The sequence below is a fragment of the Diplotaxodon limnothrissa genome, linkage group LG16 (assembly GCF_057381915.1).
Source record: "Diplotaxodon limnothrissa isolate DT_005_m linkage group LG16, D_limnothrissa_male_GT1.1, whole genome shotgun sequence".
NCBI classification, from domain to species: domain Eukaryota; kingdom Metazoa; phylum Chordata; class Actinopteri; order Cichliformes; family Cichlidae; genus Diplotaxodon; species Diplotaxodon limnothrissa.
Window position 1 is genome coordinate 17399518 of NC_140611.1, and position 21576 is coordinate 17421093.

Consider the following 21576-nt stretch of genomic DNA (forward strand, 5'->3'; position numbering starts at 1 on the left):
AGCGCTCATCCATTCTGTGCGGCACTCCCCGTACAGCTCCGTGCGTCCTCGGTGCGAACCGAGGGCTCCGACCGGGCTGTTGTCTACGATCCTCGAAGGAAACGCGCGGGACGGAAAGCTACGCGGAATAACCTTCAGCAAACCCTCTGCGACACAGATTCCGCCGTCGGAGAGGACATGGAGTGACGGAGAGCTGGAGAAAGGGGCTTTTTCCGAGGACGGCGTGCTCCGCTGAAACCCAACATGGCGCTGCTGCGCGGTACGGCCGAGCTGAATTAATTTCTCCGCGATTCCGCCGACCTCGTCACCTGTATCCTTCAGGGGTCCGGGCCATACGGCGCAGTGCTCTACGACTTAAAGGACCTTAACGGATTTTCTTTAGTGGATTTCTCTTTATCCTGCCGTTTGTTTTTGCTCGGCGCAGGATCTTTTTTTGTTTTTGCTTTATGGAAACCCAAGTGACATTTTCAGCAGCAAAAACTCCTCTTGAAACATAGTGGAATGGATGAGAGCTGCTTGTAGACAAAAGAATAAAGACCCAAAGCTTTATATGTAAGACTTGTTTTGTTTTATGACAAGTGAGTAACCTGTTAGGCACTTTTAGTTGTTTTTTTTTTCTCCCTCTGGCCGGGATCGTCTGTCTCCAGCGGACAGGACCGTGACCGGGCAAGTCTACGTACGCACGGATCGCTGCCCTTCCAGTTAACTTGGGGGAAAAAAACAGGGGGGGAAAGAAGAAAAGAAAAAATAAGGCGTGAGTCGGGGCGCGCTGAGCACGGTTGGAACTTGCACCAATTAACCAGGTGAGGCAATCAATGGCAAATCAGAACCTATTTTCCTTAACGTGTGTCTTTGATGTGAAATCCCTCGCGTGACGATCGAAACGTGTAGCGCTGTTTTTTAATGGCAGTATAACGTCCAAGGTGTTTTAAATTATCCTGTGTTTTCATGTGGTGTGTTTTTGATTAAAAACAGTCCCCTCGTGGGGCTGAATCTAAGCGCGATCGTCCAGTGTTGTGCGCAGACTGGGGAGAGGATCGGCCACTTCTAAGAATAGCGCATAGGGTGGTCTTTGTGCGTTTCGGCGGGGCAGTGGCATGTGGTTGATAAATAACACACACGCGCGCGCGCACACACACAATTATCCGAGCATGAGTTTGTCCTTTTAACAACTGCCCTGTCAAGCTGATAGAGGTGAGAAGGACATCCCAGAGATTAGCGAACTTGAAAGTGGCGCCGTCCTCGAAGGTGACTATTCAGGCTTTTCGCACCCTGTTGTGTGACGAAGAGCGCGAGTGTGCCTGTGGGGCTGAGGGTAGGTAGTGTGTGTGTGTGTGTGTGTGTACGCGTGTACGTGCGCGCACACGGGAGCTTCTGCGCTAAACAAGGTTACGGAATCCAGCCTCGCCCTGCCAAAGGCGAGCGAGCGCTGCTGCTCCGTTTATGCACAGTTCAGTTCAGTTGGAGGGCATCCCCGCGGTGTGTGTGTGTGTGGGCTGTTGGTGTGCCGCGGAGTGTGTGTGTCGCGGGGGAGGTTTGGTTTGGACGGAGTGGACTGATAATCTCTTGTCTCATCAAAGGTATAGCGCTGGGGGAAGAGACGGGACGCGGGGGCTGCACCGCTCACCTTCGTGTCTACTTGATGGAAACCTCTTTGTCTCTCGCTCTCTCCCCACTCACACGCCGAGTCTTGCAGGTGTTTTCGGATATGACTTTGCGTTACACTCATACAGGCACACTTGCTGTATGACTAGGCTTTGCAATGCAGGGGATTATTCTTTGCGCACGGAGACTCGTCGTAGCGCCAGTTTGGATCTCTCCCCCCCTTCCTACCATCTCCACCTCTCCTCCTCCTCCCGGAGCTCCGATACGCGCTGCTCTCTTGCACAGAATGTGTCACCGGGACGCTTTCACTTAGAAAAAAAAAACCCAAACACTTAATAATAATAATAATAATAATAATAAACTTCCCGTAATTATCGGTTTCTTTCTCCCCCCCCCCCCCCCCTACACACACACACACACACACACACACACACACACACACACACTCCACTTCACTGACTTACACTGCGCTAACTTTAAAAATCGTTTTCGCCACCCTCCTCACGCTGTTGTGCGCGACGTCAATCGGCGCGATCCGCTTCTTCCACTATTGCAGTTTAATTGAAAATAAGCGCCGCGAGGCGCGTTGGATGCGTTCCAAACTGAGTCGTCTTTTACCTCGCGATTCTTTGAAGCTCCTCTGTGAGCAACGCAGACTGCGTTTCACGCGCGTTTTGTGGGGCTTTTTGTTTTTTTCATTTATTAGAAGGTTGATGTTATCGGACCACATTTTCCACCGCAGACAAGACGGTGAGAGAGATTCGTATCTGGGGAGTTTTCCTTCCGTGCTGCCCTGCCTGCTGCCTGTCCTGGAGCCACGCATGCACTAATTAGGGGACGCTCTCTTAGGACGATCGATGTGCCTCATATTGGCTGGCTCCAGCTCATTGACGAGCTGAGTGAGGGAAGCAGCTACTGAAAAGACCACTTCAGCCCCCAGCAGCCAACCCGCGCAGGATAAACGGTCGAAGAAACGCTTGCAATAACGCGAACGGCTGCCGGCAGGCTGCAGGAGCAGGATGGGACACTGTAAAGGGGTGGGTGTGTGGGTGGAGGGGTCAGTTTCAGGTGGCTTTGAGTCAGAATAAAAGAGCTGTTTATATATAAATTAAACGTCGGTCTTACTTGGGATGGCAGAGAAAAGCTGGACAACTGGAAGGCATTTATTTGAAGTTAAATGTGACTTTGCGTGACAGTGGGGCTAATTACTTACTGAAAGGGTATTTTTAAGTTTAACTTCTATTATAATTGAAATAACTGTTCAACAACTTTTGCTTGTGTGTTCAGTGACGATCTCAGGTTTAGTCCGACTTGGGTTTTTTTTTTTCTCGGTGTCCAAATAAAAGTTACGCACGGATTTCATTGGGGCCCGTGGAATAAACACTATCTGCACAAACTTGGACGGCTGCTTAGTTTGGTTCGTCTGCAATAGAGTCTGGTTCCCAAGCGCTGCGCGCCGTGGAAGCCTAAAACAAATACTTCGCATTTGTGTGGGCCGAGTTTATTTTTAGCGAAAGCTCGTCGGACTGTTTTGCGCATCATTTTTCCACTGTGCGCCGCGAAGTCAGTGTGGGACTGATCTGTTTTCCAGGTGTCGGAACACAGAAAGGGAGGGCTGCTTTCGCTAGATTGACATACTTGAGTTTTCTCTGTTTCACACGAGAAGACTTCACACTTCTTCCACAAACAGTGTTGTATTGCCAAGGCCCATTAGCTGACAGAGTGCGGTTCAGTGCCACCCCCCTTTAGCAAAACAGGATTGCATCTGGTGCTAATTTTATTAATTAGACATAATTTAGAATCAGAAACGTGCAAAGAAAAGAGGGGGTTTATTAATTACTTTCACCTTTGCCAGCGTCACCTCGCTTGCATACGTGCAGCCAATTCATGTGCAGGTTTTTAATCAGCAGAGGTGGGGAAGTGATGTGTGAAGCATTAAAGACATTTGAGCAGGCAGACGTGGAGAAATCCGCAGTTGTAAAAAGCACAGAGGTCCGTGGGCGCACAGTTCACCTGGAGGCAACAGCAGCCTCGGGGACTGCCGGACTTATTGTCCCGCTGAATGATGTGTGACAGCGTGTCAGCGTATTGCCCCGCGGGGGGGCTGGAGATCTGCTTGCCTTTAAGAGAATAGAAACAACCCTCATCACCTCCATTTTAAACCAATTAACCCCCCCGGTGTTTGTCCGCTTCTAATCCGGAATCAATAGGGAACACGCGGGGAATATTGTGAGCAGAGAGAGCGTGTCATTACAATCACGGGACCCGCTCCTGCTTATCAAACCTTCTGTGCTCTAAATAGTCCGGGGGGGAATTCGTCAAAAGAAATGCCCTGTGTCCCGGTAAACATCCAGACAGAAATATGAAGGCGCTCTTATTCTTGTCGCGCTCCTTTGTGTGTGTCTGTGTGTGTGTGTCTCTCACGCGCATGGATATAAAACAACAGGCTCGTCGCTGCCGGCGCTGCACTCGCTGCTGAGGCGAGATGCGTGTGAACAAAAGCGGGAGGCACGGCAGAGAGCCGAGGAGAGATCGGTTTTCCAGGCGCTGCGCAGCTCCCGGAGGAGACGTCACGGTTTGATTGAAGCTATGCTCCATGCTGGCCTCCCGGGACCTCGCGATGAAACGGGAGAACCCACCCTCCCCTCCGCCTTTTCTCCCCCTTTCCCTCCTCTCCCCTCTCCACCCACCTCTCGCTCTCTCTCTGAGAGAGAGCTTTTTGTTTCGACGAGGTCTGGAGCTCACGGGTCACTTACCCTCCCACCCCCTCTCTCCACTGCTTTACCCACAGAGAGAGAGGGGGGGCACATAGCATTATTCTTTCCTCTAGCAGCTGCTTTCTGGCGCCGATGACCCAGGGATGTTGGTTTAATAGCGATTTTTTTTTTAGACATTTGCTTATTTTACAGCAGCGATCGTTGATAAATGTCATCAGTGGTGGCTTAATGTAACGTGAACGAGTGGGGGGCTGTAATTAAAGTCTAAATCTCACTCTGAATGGATTTAGTTTGCTGACCTCGCTCTGGCCCGCGGTGTGATTGATTTAGCGGCAGAGTGATGATGACACACCTCACCTCCTTCCTCCCTAGTCTCTGCAGGCTCGGTCTTGAAGCTTTTTTTCCCTTCTCTTTTTTAGACCGCGTTGCGCCTCGGGCATCTCTGACGAAATCCCACAGACTCTTGGCAACGCAGCATGTTAATAGCGACAGGAGTTTATTACGCCGACAGTCTTCAAAGCCAGGAATGCGTCATGCGCTGTCTGCACGTAACATCGCAGCCGCGGAGCTTCTGACCTCGAGGTGGGGAAGGTGGTCACGTGGGTCGTACCGTGAGGGTAAACACTTAATTGTTTCAGCAGAGATTGTCTGGCCTAATTTACAGGGCGCAGTTAATTAAGCAGCGCGTATGAAAAGAGGCAAAACATCCTCTTGTCTCCGTCTGCGCGAAACACTTTGGAACTTCAGCCTTTGGAAGTAGCGAACAAATAGAGGGCACATGAAAGAGGATCATTCCTTCATCATCATGTGCTTTTATCAGAAACACATGAAAGCAATGCCAGCGTTTCCAAAAACCTCCGGTAAACGCGGGCCGGCTCGTGCATGCGCATCTCTGTTACAATCGGGTTCTTTGGTGGCATAAAGAGCCATTTAGTCCTCATTTGGCCTGGGATGAATAGAGCCAGTTCAGCAGCCGCCGCCCGAGCCCTGGTGACAGCACTGGAGGGAGAGCGAGGGGGGAGGGGGGCTCACAATGTCGCCGTTGTTGACGGCCGTGTTGCTGCGGGGGGGAACTGAACCGTGCACCGACTTGCGTGCGGCTGTGCAGCGGCCCGGGAGGACGCGGGGGGCCCTTGTTTACAACTGCGCCGCTAATAATGTGACAGCTGAAGAGGCGCCGCCATCTCTCCTTCCAGCTCCGCGCTCCGGCAGCAGCGCGCCTCTCCTCCGAGTCCCCGCACAACATTTATCTCCTCCATCTCCTGCTCACTCCCCCCCTCCCCTCCCTCCACTTTGCGCTCACAGCTCTGTTAAATCTGAAACTACAGCGTGTCAGCTTTCCATAGATTGCGCAGCCTGCGCTGAGATGATCAATTGGTCCATTTGGCACACGTCGGCTCGATAATCAATAACCATTAAAATTGGGCCGGCGTTCTCTTCCGAGGTTTTTTTTTCCCCCTTTCCCGGCTCATTACGGTGCTGGGTGTTAATGCCGGGGATCGGGTGACCTGAGGCTGTGGAGTTTGTAGCCAGACTGTAGTTGCTGTTCACGTGTTTTGCCGCAGATGTTCTCCGCCGTGTGCGCAAAAAAATTCCTTTCGTTTCGAGTGCGTGTAAACACACCGCCGTCACGGTGATCCCGTGTGTGTGGTGGTGGGGGTGCGTGTGCGCGCGCGCCCGCATTTAATCCATGTTTATCCCCACCCCACCCCCGTCGCTGCGGAGATTATCCTGCGTCACAGTGCATTTTTTTTTCTTTTTTTTCAGAGCTGATCGCAGCTCTGCCGCTTCAGAGAGTCTGGCAAAGCTCCAGGGACAAAGAACGAGAGGGCGCCTATGTAGCCTACATTCTCCCCCGGCGCACAGCAGAGACCTGCCACCCGGTTTCCTCGTTCAGTCTGAGAGAAATTCAACAACAGGGTCGCGCGGCGGGCTGATCGTAAAAACGGAACAGCCGTGCTTAATATATGCCCCGAGCTCTTTCACTGAAACGTTTCTAGGCGGTCATTTATCAACTTTTAAAAGGAGATGAGGCCTGTACACGCGCGCGCGTTATTGGTATGCACACAACCACTGCGCTGCGCGGGGAGAGGCCTCAGCCCTGGAGGAAATGATGAGTGGTGCCGGTGTTTGTTCTGGTGCGCCTGCCGCGGGTCACTGAGAGTTCAAGTCGCTGTCATCGGAGACGGGAAACAAAGGAGGGAGAAGCGGGACTGTCTTCTGGCTCTCCTCTCCTCTCCTCCCTCTCTCCTATTTTTTTTTTTCATCAGTCTGTCTCTTCGGCTTTGTTTACAGCTGCTCCGTTGAAACGCAGCGCTGAAACCAGGTTCCGCTAAAAAACACCCGGTGGTTTTCAGTTTAATGGTGCGCGTCGGGGCTGCGCTCCAGCGGTCTGGTTTATAAACGCAGCAGCACCGACCGCTGCCCTCCCCCCTTCCCCCCTCCGCCTGCTGCAGGCCAGCGTAATGGATTGGACGGCCGTCGGGAGTTGTTTGTTGCGCAAACTATTCTTAGCCAGTGGGGTTGGGCGTCAACACGCTGCCTTTTCCCTTCTCTCCCACCTCCTGCTTTTCTTTTCATTCTTTTCTTTCCATCTATCCACTTACAGTGAGAAAGTATGTCAGGACTTACTCCCGGAAAATCCTCAAACACCTATTTTACAGGGTTCTAATGACACCTTATCTGCTCGCGTCTTGATAGCCTGTGGGCCCTGATTTAATCTTTTCCTGCCTGCACACGCGATGTGGATGTGAGCTGAGCAGCAGGTTTTAAAGCGTCTAAAACAAACACCAGCCCATTTATCATATTAACATAAACATATGACTATATATCCCACTAATGTAGGAGGCAGAAAGAAAGCTTTAGCGTTTTCGTGCAATTCTGAAGTTATGCGGGAGATAGTCCGCAGACACGCATTCTCCCCCTCAGCGTTTATCAGGTGCCTCATCCTGACTTTTGCCCCGATACAACCTCTTATCTCGGCCCTGTTGCTGCTCATTTCATCTAAAAATAGTCTAGGTAGAGATAGTACTGTCATAAAACGCTCGATCTCCAAGTTGCTGTTTTTTCCTTCCAGAGAAGCTCAGCAGATTTATGTGTTTATGATAGTTTTCTTTCATTTGGACAGAAACGCCGGTAAAGGTTTGAATGAGGGTGTTTTGTGTCCGCTGCTGTTATAGCTGTTGAGCTCTGGTTGAGCGCAGACTTTTCAGTGCAAGCGCAACACGATCCGCTTTTTGACAGCGGCACGCAGAGAAACGCGCTGAGGAAGGAGCGGTGTGATTTCTGAACAGCGTCCCCGTGCACTGACGAAACTCCTGCAGCTGAACACGTGGTCGTGCACACGTGCGTATACACCGTCTCGCTTGTGCCCACGAACTCTCACACAAGCTACCCGTTTCGCTTCCGACGCGGATGATGTTGACGGTGGACTGGCGGCGGAGCTGTGGCTTAGGGTGGTGGTGGGGGAGGATGGGACAGGGAGAAGCCGTGTCGAGGGGCCCACAGCAGGCTGATTAATGTGCCCCGGGTCACGGCAATAAAAGTGGCGTGCCAGCGAGGCGCAGAGGCGTTTTACTGCAATGATCGAGGGGCCGTGTTTCTCTGCAAAGCTTCATTTCCCCCCTCTTTAAAGCCTCTTCTCTCTCTCACCGTCTCTCACCGCACTCCTGTATGTGCTTGCTTACCACGGCTGCCCTTCAGAAAAAAAAGATTTTTATTTTTTTTACCGTAATTAGGGATCGAGTCAGAATTCAAAGTAAAATATTTCCCAAATCGTGAAAAGGGGATCAAATTTAAACAGTTTTTTCATCCTTTCATCTGTTTGATGGTTTTATTTCATTTTTAATCTTTTAGGGAAAAGCTGTTAAGATACCACATGACCCGTTAAGGGTCCGAAATACTTTGACATTTGCGCAATTAAAATCTTTGAAACCCTGTGTGTGTGTGTGTGTGTGTGTGTGTGTGACATTGTTTTTCAGGGCATTGTGATGTCACTCAGGCAGTAACGAACATGCAGGGTTGACGTCGGTTGCCACTGCTCTTTAAAAAAAAATCCTAGCTCTTCAGAAAGTTTCTGTACATTTGCTTTCGCAGCAGTTTAATTAAATTAGGCGTGTTTGGTTCTTTTCCCCCTTTTGAAATCGAACTCATCAGCACCCAGCTGAGAAAAGCACAGGTTTAGCAACCAGTTGTTGAATCTGTTGTCTTCAGAATTTGTTGCAGTAATGAATAATTGATAACCATCCTCTTGTAACTTCTCACATTTTCCCTGTCATTACAAAAATACAACAACAACCCTGTTGTACTCTGGTGCTTTAGGAAAATTCTAATCTATACTAAACAGAAGACATTAAAGGACGTTTCACACAAACGGGGGTCTTATGAAGATTTCTTTTTCTTCTTCTTTTTGTCACTACCTCTGGGGTTTAAAAAAAGTTTCCTATTGTCAACTTAATTTTTAAAATTTATGATTTATTTTTCAAATCTATGGTTTATTAAAAATTTTGCACAGTCGTCTCTTTTCTCTTGCTGCCTGATATTCTTTTTGTGTGCTTGTGTGTGTGTGCGTGTTCTGGTGTGAGTGTTTGTTGATCTGAAGCTCTGTGTTGGCGGGTGGTAAATGGTCTCCCACCGAATTGGTCTGTGATGCATAATCTTCCCTCGCTCTGCTGGCTGAGGCAGCCGAGGGGGCAGGTCAAAGAGGGCATAGAAAAACCAGTGTGTGAGGAACGTGACTGAATAGATGCAGCTTCACAGTGCACGTCTAGCCCAAGGGTGGGCAGGTTGGGGGTAACGGGAGGGGGATATGGGGATGGGGGAGATGTTGACAGATTAGAAGGGGCGGGAGTGGGGAGCCCACACTGTGCTTTCATCTCTAGCAAGCGCTTCAGTGGACAGTGCCATTTTGTTGCTCTTGCCTCGTTTCACTTGCACATCCCTGGACTGCGTTTAATCCCTGTTTAGCAGAGACACATTTGTTTAAGTCTTGGCAAGAATTAAAATGTGTTTCCTCTTTTGAAATTTTATGAATTCGCTTTTTTGTAATTGCTTGTTTGGTTTTTTTGCTTTTGCAGCAGCATTGCAACACAGCTGCGGTGCATGCTTGCATGTGTGTGTGCCTGTTTGTGAGTGTGTGTGACGGAGCCAAGACACTGACAGCTAACTGTTTGCTCATCTCCACAGGGCAACATCTGTTCGTGATGTCGATGCTGAGGCACAAACCAACCTGGAACTAAGACAAGGGAACCATATCGCACGAAACATGGCAAGTCCCCGTGCTCATCCCCATGTACAGATTGTACTCATTTGTCGCATAAGTCACTTTAGCAAAAACAAGCCAAGATTTTCTTTTTCAATCTTTAGTAGTATTTTTTCTTTTGTTTTTGTGCTGATGTCAGGATATATATATATATTTTTTTGTGTGCTAATAGATACTTTTTCCTTTGTTGCTGCAGGTGGATGCAAGGTTGACGCCCCTGGCAGCAATGGGGCTGGACCGAAGCACTCTTTTACACGATGGGCTTCATCTCCATGGTGGGGTTGTGTATCCAGGGATCAGAGCACTTCAGGCAGAGAAGGGCAGAGAGGCGCCTGCACTTCCACTTACTTATAACAGGGATGGACTCCCAGAACTCATCTACAAGCCTGATGGCCCTCTGGACAGTCGTAAGACGGCGAATGGATACCTAGGCCTCTATAAGGGCGCTCATCCAAGTCTCCACAAGCCCGTGTTGGTTCCTGGAGCCGAAGGTCTCGGCTTGGAACGCAGAGTAGGGCCTGGAGAGAAAGCATCTGAACTGGGCTTGGCAAGTGCTGGTGGCAGCTACCTCCGCATGCCATGGCTCAGCCCTTACCCCGAAGCGAGCATGTATCCCTTCATGGACACATCCAAGTATGCAGCTCTAAACATGTACAAAGCCTCTTTGCTCAGCCAACCCAACCCCTATCTTCCCCAGCACCTGGCCTATCCTTCTCTGTGTGCAGCCCAGGGAGGCAGTGTTACCCCTGCTGCAGCGGTCTCTGCTGCTGACAGGCTCTATTATATGCCTCCCTATCCTGCTTCACCCATCTCTTCACCCCTGGTGGCACCACCTATGAGGATTCCTGCAGTCACCGTGGCCCCAACATCACTGGTACACTGCCAAGACAAGGGGCTTGGTGTTGCACCTCCATTTGCACAGCAGCTTCACCAACCCTCACCTCTTTCTCAGCACCATCAAGCTTCTATAGACAGGGACCGCTCACCTAACAGGAGTATCAGACCGAGCAGACCTCCGTCCAGGAAGGGCTCTAGCAACAATATTAATACAAGTAGTATTATTACTAGTGGTATCAGTAGTCTGCCTACTGATTCCTCTCCTCGTGTTTCTTCTCGCCTGCCACAACCTCCCCTTCCTCCTGCTCTCATCGACAATTCACTGGATTTGCAAAGGCCGGTTGCCAGGATAGGACAACCGGTGTCGTCCACTTCCTCAATATCTGCCTCATCCACATCCGCACAGTCCATTCCTCTTACGTTCTCTGTTAGCAGCATGGCATCAGAGCAGCCCTCTCCTGCCCGACCCAGCCCCCACAAATCAAGGCCAAGAGATGGGGCCCCTGAACCCAGAAATGCAGGAGTTGAGAAAAGACCCAGCAGGTCTCCCTCCAAAGCCAGCTCTGAGAGACCAGCTCACCAACCACAGGCAACCAAAGACCCAGCAGAGAAGCCTTTGGATTTGTCTGGAAGAATGCTAGACTTTGGATTGCCCTCCAATGGATTCCCAGTTAAGATGGACACTTCAGGTCCACGTTATGGACTTCCCCCTAACAGAGAGCTCTTAAAAGAAAACCTTTCCCCTTCTCCCCATCCACATTGTGTGGTCAGCAGCACTTCTTCAAAGGTCTCAGACAGACCAGAGATGATCAGCACTTTACACTCCACCTGGGTCGTACCTAGTCCATCACCTTCTCACGCACAGCACACACCGGGCCTGCCCACCTCTCCGAGACCTAATACAGACCTGGGTCTTTCACAAACTAAAGGCTCTTCACCCTCTGTTATCAAAAATAAAGGTCTGGAGAGAGTACTCCCTCAGCAACGTAGCTCATCCTGTCCAAGGATAGAAGAGCCCAACCACTCCTCGACTCAACCATCTGGCACTTCTGTGGTCAACTCCAGGGCTCTTTCTCCCAAACATAATGGTGAGTGGGTCAAACACAGCCCCAGCCAGTCAGAACCTCCACCAGCTGCGGGTCACCACAGAGAGGGAACAGAGAAGCCCTCCCAGACCAGTAAGAGAGCTGAAACAACCCCAGATGTGCCATCTTACAAGAGGCACTGTGTAGAGAACGGTCATCCTCCTGGCCATCTTTACCTTCCACAGAATGAGGCTTATCTAAACCACAGCTTGGCTTATGCCAACAGATACCTACCTTACCCCATCACAGACAACATGACAATACATTCTGTGCCAATTGGAGGAAAAGGCCCAGTTTACCCTCACCCAGTACTGCTGGGCAGCAACAGCCTTTATCCAACCCACCTGGCAGCAAAACACCCTTTACCATACCACAATCTCCCTGGTCCAGGAGGAGAATATCTCACTTATAACTCACAGGAGATGGCCCATCCCTTGATGCAGACACACTCTGACAACAAGCTGGCAGAAAGGGCAGATGCAACACTGAAGTCCCGGGGACAGGAGAAATCTCGGGGAACTGTTGAAGAAGGTGGAAGCCACAGAGATAACAACAGTGGGAAAGAGATAGGCGAAGGAAACCAAATGAAGCCTGACAGGGAAGCTGGAGCACAAGGACAGTGTGGCAGTCAAAGCAAACACCCCTCTTCCTCTTTAACATCCAGAGAAAAGATTGTCTGCATTGACCTTGTACACTCAGACACAGATATGGAGACTACACCATCAGGCCACAAACAACATTCTGCCGAGACCAGCACCAAGGCTTCCCAAAATGAATGTTATCATAGTAACCAAAATCTCACAAAGACTGAGTATGAACCAAAACACCACCTTTCCCTTCCTTATCCAATCCACTCCAGACAGAGTCCTAACCTTAAGCCCAACCACAGTGACAGACAACCAGAAGCTCCCTTTGGGAGAGCAGAGGTTCCCCAGGACACTGGCTGTGCTGGGGCAACATCTAGCATATCCCCAGCTTCTCCGTGCCTGGTTGCCCAAGCAGAGGAGAGCTGTGAGGAGCAGAGCCCCAGCCCAGACCTTGAAGACCAAGATCAGAGCACCTTGCGCTGTGCTCGAACATCAGGGGAGCGCAGCTCTGGTAGGGACAAAGGGGACAGGGGGGACAGCAGAATTTCTCGCCTTACACAACACTGCACAGATATGGTGAAGAAATCAGACCTGGAAAAAGTCCCCAAGAGAGAGACTGAAAAAGAAGACAGTATTGTTGACCTGGGGGAGTCTCAGGGAGAAGGGGATGAGGAAGAAGACGGTAGCCAGACTTCATCTAAAAACTCTCGTAGATCCAGCCTGGCCAAAAGGATTGCTAACTCCTCAGGCTACGTTGGCGACCGCTTTAAATGTGTCACCACTGAGCTATATGCTGACTCGAGCAAGCTGAGCCGTGAACAGAGAGCTCTGCAGGTAAGGCTGCAAACAACTGTGCACGTTTGTGTATACATGCAATACGTAATGAACTGGGTTTAAGATAATTGATGGGATGGGGAGAGGTTGTTATGAGCAACTTTTCTTATGTGCAGACATTTCAGACATACTTTGATTTCTAACATCCACACAGGAATAAAACCTCAAAGGCCACTCTCAGTTTTCCCCTGCTGCAATATTCAGATCAGCCTATAGAGCAAACCTTGCATGGAATTGGCATACTTTGCATACAATATAATTGCTGTCACGCTACTGTCCTGGCCGTAGATTTGATTGTCCCTTTATAGTTTATCATTGTCTTAGGGATCTGGCCAGTCGAGACCCTCCTTAATGGGGTGGCAGTTCAAAGGTTAACCAGAGCTGCTATCTTTGTATGTTGATTAGTGAGCAGCCATTGTAAAGGTTATTTCTGTGCGTGTGTGCGTGTTTGTGTCTCCGTATGTGCTTGTCCTTGTGTGACTGCCTTGGGGCTAAAGCATGTTAGTGCTGAGTGTGCTAAAGAGACATGTACAGTAGTTTGGGAGAATGACTGTGGCACCCTCACAGTTCACACTGCCTTTGGCTACGCTTAACCCCAAGGTTAGGGCCAGTGGAGGGCTTGCAGTGTGCTTAACAACCAACAGCTGCCCTCTTCAGGGTTTCTCTAAGGCTTTCTGCATGCCCCCATCTGCCATTCACTATCCTCACCCAACCCACCTCCCTCCAATGGCCTGTCCTGCCTGGTTGCTGTCTAAGGTCATAATTCTCCTCATCCCCGCTCCCGCCATTGGCTAAAATACCAGCCCTCCTAACAAAGATCACATGACCTCTATAAACATACTATTACAGTAGTATCACCTACATTTAGCTATTATCCACTGTCATTCATACATGCACACTGAGCTATTCATTTCAAACTGTTTATGTCTTTTGGGGTTGCCTTTTGCTCAATGCTGAGCACAGAAACACAAAGACACACTATGCTATATTATCCACTGGCTCAGGGGCAGAAATGTTAATAGGTTGCACATGTCTGTCTATGTTGTGAATGCACCCTAGAAAACTGTGGTTTTTGTCTTTTGTCATGCTTGTCAATCCACAGCTGCAACTCAAAGCTATCAAACACTGGATTTCTGGATGCGTAAAAAAAAATCAGATGTGGTCTGCTTGGATCACCCCTCTGCCGCCAAAAAAAGAAAGCAAGCAAGACAGCTGAAACTGAATTGGTGTCATCAATTATACCTCAAATGCCCGTGTTATTTCCATTCAAATTTTCCAATTTGTCACTGGTGCAGTTCAGAGATTATTTGATGGTTTTGATGCAGTGTTAATTGACCTGTTGATTCACTTTAATTTGATTGTTATTTTTGTTGGGATTGTGGCTACCTGTTCTGTGTAAAAGAAACATGTGGAGAAACGTAACGTAAATTCATTTATTTAAAAAAAAAGAAAAAGAAAAAGATGAAATGCTGGACAGATATATTGAGCCCCCCCCCCCCGTTCTAATTGCTTAGATGGAAGTCATATCACGAGAGGGGAGTAATATAAGTCAACCTGCAGCTAACTGGGAGGTCAGTTCTTTACATTTCTTATCACATCTGCCTCTGACGGGCTCTGTCTCCTTTGTACTGTGTATCGCTGCACACTTCTTTTTTTATTTTTCCCCTCCCCACTCCCTTCTTTCCTTCTTCCCTCCTTTTCATCTCCTCTCTCCGCCTCAGGGCTTAGATGTATATGTTTCCAAGCCATGTTTATGTTTCAGGAAGGGAGAAGCCAGGATTTAAGCCCCAGAGCGCATGGACTGACAGTGGCTGCAGTAGTCTAACCTGTGTCTTGACGCCGTGCTTGTGATTTATCTGTCCTCCTTTGTGTCCTGCGTGTATTTGTGTGCGTATGTGTGTTGTGAGTGTGTGTGTGTGGGGGGGGGGGGGGGGGGGGGGAGTGGGGGGAGGTTAATTCTTTTGGCATATTCTTCTTTTGTTTTTTAAGACGATGTGATTTCTCATGCTTTTTTTTTTTTTTTTTGCTTGTGTAGCTGTTGAGGCCAGATTTAGGCTTAGAGAGGTGCGTGTGTGTGCGCGGCATGGGCAGATGATGAGTGGTTTTCATGGGTTTTCTCTGCATTTTTGTGTGTGTATGCACAGCGGGCAATGATGCGGTTCTCGGAGCTGGAGCTGAAGGAGAAGGAGGGCAGCGGTGTGTGTATGACTGCCTCGGCAGCAGGACGGGAGCTGGCAGACGGCCAGTGCGGAGAGAGAGTGCTGGAGTACTGCCAACACACCACCAGGCAGGGAGAGAGGGAGGGTGAGTAACCCAGCACCACACACACACACATATACACAAGGCATGCACACACATACATGCAGACACTCTGCAAATGAACACTCACAAAAAAAAGGGACACGCACGCAAACAATAGGAGCGTACACACTCGCTCTCATGCACTTGCAGCAAATGCTGAGGCAAGACCGGGTCACTCTAAAAAAAGACACTCTTCCACTCACACACAGAGACACAGACACACACACACAAGCGTGTCCGTGTGTGCACGCACTTTTACACAAGCTAGGCAGCGCAAGCCAATGAGCGGGCAAGAGAGACAGCGAGGGGGAGTTTTATTTTCAAGAAGCCTTTTGTGCTTATCTGCGCAGAGAGACGATGGCGAGGGGAGGGCAATGGGGGAGAAGGAGGGGCAGGGAGTGCGTGAGTGAAAGCTGTGGTGGTGGTGGGGGGGGGGGGGGGGGGGGGGGAGTTGGTGGGTGAAAGCGGATGGGAGAGCGCAACGGAAAGAGCGGGGTGGGGTGGGGAGCGGGGTAGTTACATTGGCTGGCAGCCCAGCTGTGTGTTGGAGCGAGGCCGCAGCTGACGTGTGAGCCTAATTATGGCATGGAGAGAGACAGAGAGGGAGTCGACGACGAGAGAGGGGAAGGAAAAGGGGGGGGGGGGGGGGGGGGTAGAGTCACGCTCTGTGTGAGAAGGGCGTGGTGCGGTCATGGAGGGGGGGGCAGGGAGATGACGAAAAGAGGGAGAGGGAAGAGGGATGGGAGTCACCATGCACAACATGTGCGCAGGATGTTTTCGTGCCTCTCTCTGCTGGAAGTGTGCACGGCTGCACTGAACCATCAGGCCGCTGGCTCGGCTCGCATCAGATTAAAAAGTCTTTACCTCATCAAAGTTTTACTGCCTGTCTTTAAAGCAGAATAAAAGCGGGCTGGTGTTTAACTGGCATTCTCGCTCCATCAACCCCCACCAACCACACCTTGTGTCACCCTGTTTCCCTGCTTGTTTTCTGTCTGAAATCTCTTCCCGTGTGTCTGCACCCTTCCCATCATCTTATGTTTATATTTCCTCTGTTCGCTTCATGTCCCCGTCTTCTCTGCTTTGCTCAGGTGTCCGGCCGGCATACACAAACAACAGAGTTCCAGTCCTTCAGAGGTGTGGAGGGCAGAGGGAGCCTTTATCCCATCCTCATGAAGCCCAAGATGGGGCCAGAGGTCCGGGCCAAGGAGGGCTAAAGGATGGTGTCAGGAAGGGGATGAAAGAGTGCGAGGAAGGTCACTGTATGCCACCCACACTGACGCCATCAAAGGGCTTTCCCGACGAGAGGACTAGCCCTGGCTTTGGGGTCACCAGGAAACGCCCCCTTGGCCTCAAAGCGGAGGACGAGGACACAGAGATGGAGGGAGAAAGGGTGATCCACTTGGAGAAAAGAGCCAAGCTTTGTACGGGTGAGAATTTCACAAACAAGCGTGCATCTCGCATGCCTCAAATAGCATCCCCCTTCTGCTCTTCATCCGCTCTCCATGCATCCTTAGAATTCCGCCCAGTTAGTTTTCCTTCACCGTGTGATGCCGAGCACCGTTTCATCCCTTGTTCTTTTTTTAAAAAATCCCACTTTTATAATCACTACTTCCATCCCAATCAATTCCACCTCACATCCGTTCCATCACAACACGCTCTTCCTCCCCTTTCCTGCTCTCTGTCCTGTGTTTTGCTCTGTGTGGCAGCCAGCTCTGAGAAGTGTTTAATCCTGCCTTTGAGTGGAGTGCGAGAGAAGCGACGAAGAGGGACAGCTATTCCCTCTGTCTCTCTCTCTCTCTCTTCTTTCAGCACTGCCGTTCCTTCGCTGTGCTTACCCACCCTCTTCAAAGCTGCTCTTTTCTTCTCTTTTCATCTCCTTTCTTTTTTCCCTCATCTGTTTGGGTTTCCTTTTTATTTCTTTTCTCGCTGGCATGCGGTATCGTGCTTGTTCTCCTCGGCACTGGCAGACGAGTCAAATACCCGTCCCCTGTGAATTTCATGGGGGAGAACCCTCCCTCTGCTTTTCCAGCCTTTATTGCTTTGTTTCTCCACCCGACTCTTGACTTCTCTCCCCTTTCACTCCGCAATCTGTCTGCTCTACATCCTGCTCCCTGCCTCTCTTGCCTGGGTGTGTGTCACATGTAAGGCTTAGATGGGGTTTTACCAGCCATAAGAATGTCCTGATTAATGGCCTTTGTTCTCTGTGCTCTGTAGCTTGCATGTCAATATCTACAGTAGTTCTGCACGTTGCAGACGGTGACAATGACGGCTTTAGAAAGCAGAAAACCTTTTAATCCAAATGTCAACTCAGAGACACTTAGAAGAAATCTTTTAAGTAGCTCATAATGCACTTTTCAGACTACCGAGCGTTTTTTTTTTTTAAATGACCTTTTTATAATAACCGAGGCTCGAGAGCTTGCTCTTCACATCTTTGCATCGAGGTTTAAACGCAAAAACCATCAAACTGTTGCGTTTCAAGCAACATTCTGTGTTTGTGTTCATCTGCAGACGAGCGTGAGAAAGCCAGTGCGGACGACGACGACGACGAGGAGGTGCGGAAGCTTAAGGTCTGCATAGAGCTCAAGGGACTGCGACTCAGCAAGCCCGCCGCGGGCGCTGCTTCACCTGATGGGTCCCAAATCAAGCAAGAGAGGGCATGGCCTCAGCCCCGATTGGTTAGCCCTACCCAGGGCCTGCGCGAGCGCAAGATCAGGCCCGGCGAGCACGAGGACAGAGCCGCGGCGCAGAGAAGCGAGATCAACAGGAAATGGGGCTGCGAGAAGCTGCCTAATGGTAAGAGTGAACCACCAGCCGTACAAACCGCCGAGTTCAGCTAGGGTAACGGAAATCTATCTTTGGCTCACGTTTCACTTTCTTGTTGAGCAGTCTGTCTTTAGGGGATTTCCCAAAAGCTGTCAGGGAGCACGAGGGGGGGGGGGGGGAGATTCTTCCTCTTGCCAGGGTAAAGGCTTGAGGAATCAAAAAAAAGGGGGGACGCAGAGAACCACAAGATAAAATGCCTCTCACCACCCTCCCGGTGCGCAAAGATTTAGGCTTTTTCTTTCATGTTCAGCTGATCTACAGCGGGGTCTCTGTGAGGACGATTAAAAAGCAAATGAGGGGAAGTGGCTGGTGGAGGTATGTGTAGGCAGGTGGAGTGTGACTAATGTGTGATCAATGATTTTCTTTTTCTTTCCCCTTTGTTGGGTGTGTGAGGTAGAGGGGTCTTACTAAAGCCAGGGCTTTCCCTTATGAGAAATGCAAAATGGCGTCTCCGAGGCAGAAGAGAGAATAAAAGAGCAGTGGAGAGATTAAAGGAAGTGAATAAAGCAGAAGAGGGTTTGAGTATTTTTCTGTAGAAACCACAGACCATTACTGGGCACTGATTCTTTTTTTTTTTTTTTTAAATAATATACATTTATTTAATTACCTCTCACCTCTCATGACTGTGACAACGGTTGTGTTGATAATGACTGTGGTTATTCCACTGTGTCTGTGTGTTGTTTTTTTCTTTTTTTTCCCCTTCAGAAAACCACTAGTCACATGAAATGCATGAATCTGCCTGTTAAGGATATTGCATTGTAAAAAGCTGTTGTCTCTGCAACAAATTGCTGTTATTAAATTGTTATTCTAAAAGTTGTACTGCAGCAGAAATCAGACCTAGACCAGATCGCCAAGTAGATTAAAGCGGGTTTGCAACGATCCTTAGGAGCAAATGTATTTCCAATAAGCTTTTCGACATTGAGGTTTCAAGGGCAGCTTTTTTATTTTTGTGTAAATATGTACTATAAGAGGCTGAAACCAGACAGTGCCACATTTGTTTAAGGAGATTACTCCTAGCCGTGTCCTTGCTGCAGTGAAGAAGTGCACAGGAATCACTATAGCGGTGTTTATGCGAGCTTGCGTGCGAGAGTGTGTGTTTTTTATTTATAATTTTTTTTTCCCTGGGCGAGCAGGCATGCTGCGCTCCCAGACAGCTCTGTGTGCTCATTAATAAACCAACAGAGGGTGAGAGATGGCCTTGCAATACTTTCCTATCCTCGCACTCGCTCACTCTGCCTTCCTCTTTTCCTTCTCCAGGAGTAGCTGCTGCCGTCACTCCCCTCCCCCCCAGCCAGCTGAAGGACAGAGCGCACCCGCCGAACCCCTTCTCAGGTGACCGTGGCCTCAAGGAGTCCAGGAGGGGCCCCCCCTCTCCGGCCCCAGAACAGTCCGTGGGAGGCACCCCTCCCCTCAAGGTCCGTCGCCATAGTGACACGGACAAACCCAAGGGCAAGCGGCCGTGCAAGACCAAACACACCAGCCAGAGGGAGCGAGAGCGGGAGAGGGAGAAAAGGAAAGAGGCAGCCGCCAGCAGCCCGGGCCAGCGTTGCGGGACTGAGCTGGGAAAAGCTGAGGATGACAAGGTGAGTGCGACCAAGACGCAGGCGTCTGGATGTTTGCAGCGGCAGACTCTGTTTCAGTATGCCTGTTGGCGCCTCTGATTATGCAGCTGGGGACGGGAGGGAGGGACTGAGGAAGGAAGTATGTTTACAATGTTTAGAGGACTGCTGGAGCTTTGACCTCCCCGCGCCCTCAGCGGCTCCCTGCGGAGGGCCCCGCATGCATGTGTTTGTGTCTCTGGCCTTAATTGTCGAACGCGTGTCATCTTTTTGTGTGTGTGTGTGTGTGTGTGTGTGTGTGTAGGTAGGTGAGAGACAGGGGTGCGAGTGTCTGCGTGTTCGCAAGCATTCAAAAACCCTGGAGCAATTATATATCACACTCACTCCTGAACACAAAGCTACACACACGCACACTTTCTCGCACTCGCACAATGAGGAATGTGGCAGCTACGACTGAGCGTTTGAAACGCCGAGTTCAAAAGGAGGAGGGAGGGGGGAGAGCACGGGGGAAAAATTGAGGGGAAAAAAAAAAGAAAAAAGAAGGCGAGTCGTTTTCCGCCCGTGCTGCTCTCCTCCCCTGCTCCTCCTCAGCCTGACAGCTGCTTCGACATGGAATTCCACTGAGAGGGCTCGCAGTGTTCGCACACACTCAGTCAGACACGCACACACTCAAGCAGGCAACTCCCTCTCTCGTGTGTTGTGTTCAGAGGGCTCTGTTGGTTTAGCAGTTAAAGAAAAGTGGCGTGCCAACCTGCACTGTTTTAGGGCGTGAAAGCTTTGTGTGTGAGTGTGTGTGTGTGTGTGTTTTCAGCGATGCATAGCGTATCTCCCAGACACAATAGTCATATATAAACACAGATGTTGTTGATAAAAAATCAATCTGAGTGTGTATATATAGAGTAGGTATGCTGTTAAAGAGGTAGTTTGGAAGTCATGTGAGGATAAGTGGGGTGGGGGGGTCTAAACACATGGCTTAAGAACAGATTTGAGCTTCAAATTTCAGTATGAATTTTGGGCCCTGATTTGAATACTTAAACCACCTTTTTAATTGATTCTCCTTTTAACTTATTTAAAAAAGTGGATATCATTTCCTGTGCATGGATGCACATTTTAATTTCCCTCCGTGCGCGTGTGCGTAGTCTCATCCCTGTCCCCTTGGATGCTCGTGCTCGTGTGTGTCTGTCAATGTCCCGTCTGCTTCGTGGCAGGGACTGTAACGCTCTCTCCCCATCTCTCACTCTCTCCTCAGCTGAGTGAGCAGTGCAGCGCTCCGAGGAAGAGAGCCGCTTCTCCTAATCATTATCCCTGCTCTCCAGTCAAGCCCTGCTCCCCCACCGCGCTCTGTCCACCCTCCCTGCAGCTCCAGGCTAATGACAGAGCGGGCGGTGTTCCACCAGAGCCGGCGGGCTTGCACAGAACCCCCCCTGCCGAGCCCTCCGTGGTGCGTCCGATCCCGCCAGAGGCTCGTCGGCTGATTGTGAACAAGAACGCCGGGGAGACGCTCCTTCAGAGAGCAGCGCGACTGGGCTACGAGGTAATAGGCTTCAGTCGAAGTCATCCTCCCTTCTTATCTGCTTTCTCTCTTCGCAATTTACACCCTCAGACTTTGTCTTTTCCAAATCTCTCGCTTTCTCTCTCCCTTCTTAAATTGAGCTCATTTTCTCCACCTACTTTGTTCCTGTCTGTGACTCTGCCAAACGTCGCTTTACTCTTTTTTTTTTTTTTTTTCTCCCCTTCTCAGAGTTTTTGAGATTCTTCTTTCATCTGTCCTATTCTTCCTCTTCTTCCTTCTTGTATGATTTCCTCCTATTTCGCCCTCACTCGCGATTTCTACTTCAAATGCTCCATCTTTTCGGCTCGCCCGCTCTACTCTTTCTCTCTCTCAGGTTTCCGCTCTCTCCCTCCCCCCCTTTCCTCTCAGCGCTCTCTTTCTCTTCCTCTCTTTGTGACTCAGATTGTCGTTGGCAC

At 49.9% G+C, this 21576-nt stretch overlaps 1 protein-coding gene across 1 annotated transcript in view; it reads left to right on the top strand.

The window, feature by feature from the left end:
• Positions 1 to 243: 243 nt before the first annotated feature.
• Positions 244 to 21576, top strand: part of bcor (BCL6 corepressor) — a 31972-nt gene continuing 10639 nt past the window's right edge. The window contains exons 1-10 of the mRNA XM_085374272.1: positions 244 to 259; positions 605 to 803; positions 9507 to 9588; positions 9779 to 12925; positions 14440 to 14496; positions 15070 to 15229; positions 16315 to 16653; positions 17735 to 18019; positions 19307 to 19632; positions 20858 to 21142. Coding sequence (XP_085230398.1) covers positions 244 to 259; positions 605 to 803; positions 9507 to 9588; positions 9779 to 12925; positions 14440 to 14496; positions 15070 to 15229; positions 16315 to 16653; positions 17735 to 18019; positions 19307 to 19632; positions 20858 to 21142 — 4896 coding nt within the window. The remainder of the gene's footprint in view (positions 260 to 604; positions 804 to 9506; positions 9589 to 9778; positions 12926 to 14439; positions 14497 to 15069; positions 15230 to 16314; positions 16654 to 17734; positions 18020 to 19306; positions 19633 to 20857; positions 21143 to 21576) is intronic.